The sequence below is a fragment of the Mus pahari genome, chromosome 10 (assembly GCF_900095145.1).
Source record: "Mus pahari chromosome 10, PAHARI_EIJ_v1.1, whole genome shotgun sequence".
Classification (NCBI taxonomy): domain Eukaryota; kingdom Metazoa; phylum Chordata; class Mammalia; order Rodentia; family Muridae; genus Mus; species Mus pahari.
The window spans coordinates 50,597,888-50,606,139 of record NC_034599.1 but is presented as its reverse complement, the minus strand read 5'-3'; the positions used below and the strand labels follow the sequence as shown (position 1 = coordinate 50,606,139).

The 8,252-nt window shown below is 38.6% G+C and overlaps 1 protein-coding gene across 4 annotated transcripts in view; it reads left to right on the top strand.

The window, feature by feature from the left end:
• The window catches only part of Scaper (S-phase cyclin A associated protein in the ER), a 345,780-nt gene that overhangs the window by 223,619 nt on the left and 113,909 nt on the right, over nucleotides 1–8,252 (top strand). For all 4 annotated transcript variants that reach the window (XM_029543011.1, XM_021206319.2, XM_029543010.1 and 1 more), the window contains one exon: nucleotides 5,743–5,858. In XM_029543011.1, coding sequence (XP_029398871.1) covers nucleotides 5,743–5,858 — 116 coding nt within the window. The remainder of the gene's footprint in view (nucleotides 1–5,742; nucleotides 5,859–8,252) is intronic.

Here is an 8,252-nt window from a genome sequence, read left to right as displayed (position 1 = left end):
GGAAGAGAGGCCCCTTGGTCTTGCAAACTTTATATGACCCATCACAGGGGAAGGCCAGGGCCAAGTAGTGGGAGTGGGTAGGTAGGGGAGCAGGGGCAGGGGTGGGGTATAGGGAACTTTCAGGATAGCATTTGAAATGTAAATAAAGAAAATAATAATAAATAAATTAAAAAAAAAGATGTGTGCCACCATGCCCAGCTATGCTTACTTCTTTGAAGTTATATGTCGCATAATGCCATAGGCTTGTAACTAGTAACTAGCATAGATAAATATTTATACCAATTTAAATCCAAATAATACCCACACATGGCTTTATTTGTATGAAATATTATAATACACATATAATTTATGATACTGTTAATTATCGAGGAGGGTTTGACTGCAAAAAAGAAATGAGGGAACTTAATTGGGTTATAGAAATCATAGGGACCTGATAAGCATTTGTCAGATTCAATTTAAATTTATATCTACCTAAGATCAAATTATCAAGCCATAATTTACCAATAAACATAGAATATATGCTCCCTAGTTATCAAGAAAAAAAACAAAGGCAAACCTTACAAAAATGTCAGCACATACTGCTGAGATGTCTGAACTTAAAGACAGTGATAGAACCAAGCTTAGGTAAGAATCTGAACTAACTGAAATGAACAGTGTACTGCAAAATGTACACAGATGATTAAAGCATTTTAGAACACTGTCCATAGTTGGCAAAACTGATCCTATACAATTGTGACCCAAAAGCATATTCCCAACCTATCTCGTGTGCCAAATATTTAAAGCAGTATTGTCCAAATGGAACCTCATGAAAATAAAAAGCTCTAAACAGTACAGCAAAATAAAAGTTGAATGAAAGAAGAGCCTAGAGATGGGAGAAATTCTTCACAGATACCCATCTTCCAAAGGATTACTATATAGAGTATATAAAGAAGTAAAAGAACTAAGCCTGGAAACAACTCAGTTAAAAAATTTTAGCTAAGTAACTCAACAGAATTTTCAAAACAAATACAAATAACCAATAATTATTGAATGTATTATATATGTTCAGAACCATAAGCTTATCAAAATGGATATTAAAACCATTTTGAGATTCCACTTCATCCCAGTCCAAAGGACTGTAATTCAGAAAACCAATGAAAAATGCTGGCAAGTATGCAGGGAAAAGTAAGCTGGATTTACTGTTGGTAGGGATGTAAATCAGTGCAGCTACTATGGAAATAAGTAGGAAGAGTTATCAAAAAGCTAAAAGTAAGGCTGCCATGTGACCCATCTATACCATCCATACCATTCCTGGGCATCTGCCCAAAGGAATATAAATCCTATGTACCACAGACTTGCATATCCATGTTCATTACTGTTCTATTCTCAGTAGCAGGGAAGCAGAATAAAGCTTTTGAGAGAGAGAGGGAGGAGAGAGAAAAAGAGAGAGAGTAGAATGGAGGTCAGGAACCTGAGGCTTTAAATATGATGGATGAAGAGGGTGACAACATGAAAGTAGACAGGGGAAAAGATTAATAGATATAATACAACATACTCTCAAATAAAAAAAATGAGCAATTTTTAAATAAATAAAACAAATTACTAAATACATAGGTTTTATAATTTTATTATTTTATTGCAAGTACTTTTCATTCATAATATATTTTATATATATATATATATTCACAATATATTTTCAACATTTTTATTGGTTGTTTTATTTATTTACATTTTAAATGTTGTCTCCCTTCCCAGTTTTCCCTCTGCAAATCCTCCATCCCATTCCATCTCCCTCCCCTTTACCTCCAGAAGAGTGCTTCCCCACCTACCTACCACTTCTGCCTCACCACTCTAGTATCCACCTATGCTGGGGCATCAAGCCTCCACAAGACCCAAGGCCTTCCCTCCCATAGATGCCAGATAAGGCCATCCTCTGCTACATATGTAGCTAGAGCCATGGAGAGGTGTCCTCGTTGGTTGGTAGTTTAGTCCCTGGGAGCTCTGGGTGATCCAATCAGTTGATATTGTTCGTCCTATGGAGTTGCAATTCCCTTCGGCTCTTTCAGTCCTTCCCGTAACTCTCCCATTGGGGTCCCTGGGCTCAATCCAATGGTTGGCTATGAGTATCTACATCTGTATTTGTGAGGTGCTGGCAGACCCTCTCAGGGGACAGCTATAACAGACTCCTGTCAATAAGCACTTCTTGGCATCAGAGGTATGGTGTCTGCAAATGAAATGGATCGCTAGGTTGGGTGGTCTCTGCTCCATTTTTTGTCCATGTGTTTCCTTTAGATAGGAACAATTCTGGGTTAAAAATCTCGAGATGGGTGGGTGACTCCATCCCTCAACTGGGGCCGTGCCTATCTACTGGAGGTGGTCTCTACAGGTTCTGTCTCACCTTTGTTGGGTATTTCGGCTGATGCCATCCCTGTTGAGTCCGGAGTCCTGAGAACATCTTGCTTCCCTGGCATCTGGGACTTTCTAGTTGCTACCCCCAGTTCCCCATCCCCCACTGCTACATATTTCTGTTCAATTTCCTAACCCTTGTACTTTCCTTCTGTCTGTCTCTTCCCACACCTGATCCTGTCCCACTTTTTTTTCCTTCCTTCTCCTCTCTCCCTCTCAGGACCCTTCCTCCTGCTACCTCCCATGATTATTTTGTTCCTCCTTCAAAGTAGGATTGAAGCATCCACACTTAGGTCTTGCTTCTTCTTAAGCTCCATGTGGTTTGTGAGTTATATTGTGGCTATCCTGAGCTTTTGGGCTAATATCCAGTTGTCAGTGAGTACATACCATGTGTGTTCTTTTGTATCTGGGTTATCTCACTCAGGATGATATTTTCTAGTTCACATTCATTAGCCTGCAAATTTCATGAAGTCATTGTTTTTAATAGCTGAATAGTATTCCATTGTGTAAATGTACCAAATTATCTGTATCATTCTTGCATTAAGGAGCATCTGAGTTGTTTCCAGCTTCTGGCTATTATAAATAAGGCTGCTATCAATATAGCAAAGTATGTGTCCTTGTTATATTTTGGAGCATCTTTTAGGTATATACCTGGTAATGGTATAGCTGGGTTTTCAGGTAGAACTATTTCCAGTATCCTGAAGAACCACCAGACTAATTTCCAGAGTGGTTGTACCAGCTTGCAATCCCACCAGCAAAGGAGGAGTGTTCCTCTTTCTCCACATCCTCACCAGCATCTGCTGTCACCTGAGTTTTTGATCTTAGCTATTCTGACTGGTGTGAGGTGGAATCTCAGTGTTGTTTTGATTTACAGTTCCCTGATGACTAAGGATGTTGAACATTTCTTTAGATGCTTCTCCACTATTCAAGATTCCTCAATTGAGAATTCTTGGTTTAGCTCTGTACCCCATTTTTTATTTTAGCCATGAGCCTAGCCTTTAACGGCTAAGCCATCTTTCCAGCCCATACCCCAGTTTTTAGTAGGGTTATTTGGTCCTCTGGAGTCTTAACTTCCTGAGTTCTTTATATATTTTGGATAGTAGCCCTCTACCAGATGTAGGGTTGGTATAGATCTTTTCCCAATCTGTAGGTTGCCGTTTTGTCCTATTGACAGTATCCTTTGCCTTATAGAAGCTTTTCAATTTTATGTGGTCCCATTTGTCAGTTGTTTATCTTAGAGCCTGAGCCATTGGTGTTCTGTTCAGGAAAATTTCCCCTGTGCTAATGTGTTCAAGGCTCTTTCCCATTTTCCCTTATATGAGATTCAACATTTCGGGTTTTATGTGGAGGTCCTTAATCCACTTGGACTTGAACTTTGTACAAGGAGATAAGAGTAGATCAATTTGCATTCTTCTATATGCTGACCGCCACTTGAACCACCACCATTTGTTGAATATGCTGTCTTTTTTCCACTGGGTGGTTTTGGCTTCTTTGTCAAAGATCAGGTGACCATAGGTGTGTGGGTTTATTTCTGGGGTCTATTCCCTTGCACTACATGCCTGTCTCTGTACCAATACCATGCAGCTTTTATCACTACTGCTCTGTAGTACAGCTTGAGGTCAAGGATGGTTATTCCTCCACAAGTTCTTTTATTGTTGAAAATAGTTTTTGCTATCCTGGGTTTTTTGTTATTCCAAATGAATTTGAGAATTGCTCTTTCTATCTCTGTGAAGAGTTGAGTTGGAATTTTGATGGGGATTACATTGAATCTGTTCATTGCTATTGGTAAGATGGCCATTTTTACTGTGTTAATCCTACTGATCCATGAGCATGGAAGATCTTTCCATTTTCTGAGGTTTTTGTCAGTTTCTTTCTTCAGAATCTTGAAGTTCTTGTCATACATATCTTTCACTTCCTTAGTTAGAGTCATACCAAGGTATTTTATATTATTTGTGACTATTGTGAAGGGTGTTGTTTCCCTAATTTCTTTCTCAGCCTGTTTATCCTTTGAGAAGAAGAAGGCTTCTGATTTGTTTGAGTTGCTTTTATATCCAGCCACTTTGCTGAAGTTGTTTATCAGCTATAGGAGTTCTCTGAAATTTAGGGGGGTCTCTTATCTATAGTATCATATCATCCGCAAATAGTGATATCTTGACTTTCTTCCTCTCCAATTTGTATCCCTTTAACCTCCTTTTGTTGTCTGATTGCTTTGGCTAGAACTTCGAGTACTGTATTGAATAAATGTGGGCAACCTGTCTTGTCCCTGATTTTACTGGATTTGCTTCAATTTTCTCTCCATTTAGTTTGATGTTGGCGGCTTTAAAATTATTAATTTTAGAAGTCTGAGTTATCTAATTTTCACAATGAACTTATTGTGCAACTAGAAGTAGCAAATGAGTCATTAAAATATATAGTTGCTTATATTTACAGAATCTACATGTTTACTGGATCCATTAATTGACAGATTATTAGCACTCAGAAGATTAGAAGATTCAGGTACACCTGTCTTAGGGAGCTAATAATTACATGCTTCTATTTTTCCCTTCCCTAGCTAACAAGTACACACATATTGTAGTACTTCGAAGAAGGCTCAATTATTTTCAAATAGCTTAAATACTAGTATTGGCTTGAGGTTTGGACTTCAGCATATAGATGGCGGCAGGGTTAGGGCTAGAAGAGGTTGCTATCTATCTTTCATACATGGTACTTAAAAGCTAAAATAGTATACTAGAAAATTTAACTTTCCTTTTCCATGCCAGAAGAATACAAAGAATTTAGAGAAAAAGTTATGTATAATTCAGAAATTACATAGGAATAATCATAGATTGAAATAGCTAAAGAGAAGAGAAAAATGCATACAGCAAAAGTATTAGTTTGCCTTGTAATGCTGAAGAACATTCAGTGGAGAAAATCTTTGTGGAAGTCAACTGTCTTTGTAAGGTAGGAGTTAGGATTACAGAACAACACATTTCCTTTTGCTTGGTAAATGTGCTTTGTCACTGAGCTGCTGCTAATGTCCTGCTGCCCCCCTTCCTTCCATCTGCCTTTCTCTAGAAGTCAGTCCTGGTCTTCTCAAAATAGGATTGGTCACCTATTCTCATATAACCTTTGCCTTCCCTTCAGGGCACTAACTAGAGTGAGTCATTTATAGTGGCATGATTTATATTTGTCCCATTAATCAAACTTTAGACTTCCTAACTCAGAGTGGCCATGTCTTATGTTCACCACTGTTTGCCTTTATTTCCCTGCAGTGAGAGATCATTCAGCAAATATCTCGGCTACACAATTAAATATTTCATTTGCTTAGAATTTTATGCCTAGGATATTGTGCTAACTTCTGTTTGTGTTTCTGTTTAGAATGTGGCAGATCAGATTTCGTTTCAAGTTGCTGGTGGATTAACAGCCCTTGAAAACATCCTTCAAGTAGTGACTCCAGCCACAAACATGAACACAGTTTCACGAATTCCTCCTAAGTAAGTATAGTTTCTTAATCTGTTTTTCATGTTTTATTTGTAAGTAATTTCTGCCCTGCAGTTTCCATATGGGGGAACCACTGGAAAATTATATGTGTACTTAGGCTTGAATATCAAGAGCTTACACCTCTCATTAAGGAGAAAAACAGGGGTTCTTGACTTCATTTACAGAATTCAAATTGAGCCTAGAAAGCCTTATAAGGAAATTACTGTGTGATTGACTCCATTCCCAAACCAATAAGAGCTGATGAAGCTGTCGAATAGGAGTGAAAGAAAGCTAACCTTGTGTGTTGTGTGTGAAAGGGGTGAGCCCATAGTCTGGTCTTGAGCCTGGAAATCTACAGAAATCCTCACACTCGGGGAAAAATATTCTATGGCCAAGACTGCCAGAGTCTGGAGTCTCAGTCAAATTACCAGGAACTGGATTGTACTTTAGTCACTAATGGTAAATAGTCCTTTGTCATAAAGATCCTGAGAGTCTAGACCAATGTCCCTAGATGTTGGCCACAGTTGACCACAGTGCCAGGATGAGAATTAGTTTCCTCACCAATAGACTTGAGTTTTCAGCTTTACACTGCCACAGATAGAAGTCGGTGTTAGGAGCTATGGACCTCTAGTAGTGTCTCTGATTCCCCTGTCTGAGCACAAACTCAAGATCATAACTCTGCCATCTGAACTCTCAGAGCTAGAGTGTTAGAGCTGAGTGTGCTATGTTGCTTATTCACAGACAGTAAGAGAAATTCTTAAACTATTGTAGCTTTGACTGTATAGCAGGCTGTTGAAAATATGTTAATGGGTAAAATTTAAAACTACTTCCTCATTTTCTTCCCAGCTACTCTTCTGCACAATGTGCCCTGAACTGACCTTTGTGTCTTCTTACCCCATTTGCTCTCAGACTGCCCAGATCTTCCTTTTCATCCCCGATGAATTTTTACCACTCAGCAGCATGAACTGGTTTCAATCTTATCTTATCCTTTTTCACTATTCCCTGCTTCCTGTGATGTAGTATGGCTCTTACCTAGAGAGCTGGTGGTTTAGGCTATCCTGTATTATTTAATTTCCTCATGATAAGCAAAAGACTTAAGCCATTGTCTAGAAACAATCACCATTTTGAACTCTGAAATTCCATGACTGTCTGACTATAGGCCTAATGCACCCCTGGCCAGCAACTCTAGGCTCTGTAAACAGAGATGAACTTCTCCCTGATCCTTGCACTTACCACCTTGTTCATCTCCACTATTTCCCATAACGATTCCATAGCCTTGGTTTCCACAGAGTTATTGCTAGGTAGCTTCCTAAAAATAGTATTTTCTTCCATATTTCCTTATTTTTAAAGAATTGATTTTTATCTGTGTGTGTGTGTGTGTGTGTGTGTGTGTGTGTGTGTGTGTGTGTGTAGGTACACACAGAAGCAAAGAATTGAATCCTCTGGACCTGGTAAAACAGTTGATTATGAAACTGTACATTATGGCACTGAGAATTAAACTTATTTTCTCTATAAGAACAGGAAGTTCTCAATCTCAAAGCCAATAATCACCATCCTCCAGTGCCCCCTATAGATTTCTTAAGGAATTATGGAACTAAGGATTTCATAAGTTATTTTTTTTTTCTTAAAAGCAGAATAATAATATATTGTATAAATATACTATATTTCCAGCACCCATTCATTAGTTGATGGATAGCTAGGCTGATTCGGTTTCCACAGTCTTGTAAATAGAGCAGCAATGAACATGAAGAACAAGTATCTCTGTGCGCTAAGACAGAGTCCTTGAATATTCATGCAAGAGTAGTGGTCTTTGATCATGTGGTCTTTCAGTTTTGTGAGTAGCTTCCACACTGATTTTCAGCGTGGTCATAAGGGTTCCCATTACCACCTGCAGCATTTAGTATTCCCCCTTTTCTACATGATTGTCAATTGTTCATTTGGTCATGGCCATTCAGACTGAGATAAGATGGAAATCTCAGAGTAGTTTTAATTTACATTTTCCTGATGGCTAAAGATGTTGAACATTTTTAAAATACGCCTACTGGTGCAGTAGTGGCACAGATGTTCCAGGAGTGATCACCCTCTGTATGATTGGGGCAAAGGCCTAGTCCATGAGATAGAACCCATACCTGGCACTGTTAAAGGGTCCAAGAACCTATCCTAGATAGGCCATAGTCCCTGACAGAGTCCTAAATCTTTTTCTGCTAAATGAACATTGTATTAAAATGTTTGCTAATGGTTTAATGCTGTGATGGTTTGAATGGGAATGGGTCCCACAGGGTGATTTATTTCAATAGTTGGTCTCCAGTTAGTGAAACTATTTAGAAATGATTAAGTGTGTGGCCTTGGTGGAAGATGTATGTCACTGGAGGTGGAGTATGAGGTTTAAAAGCCCACACAATTCCCAT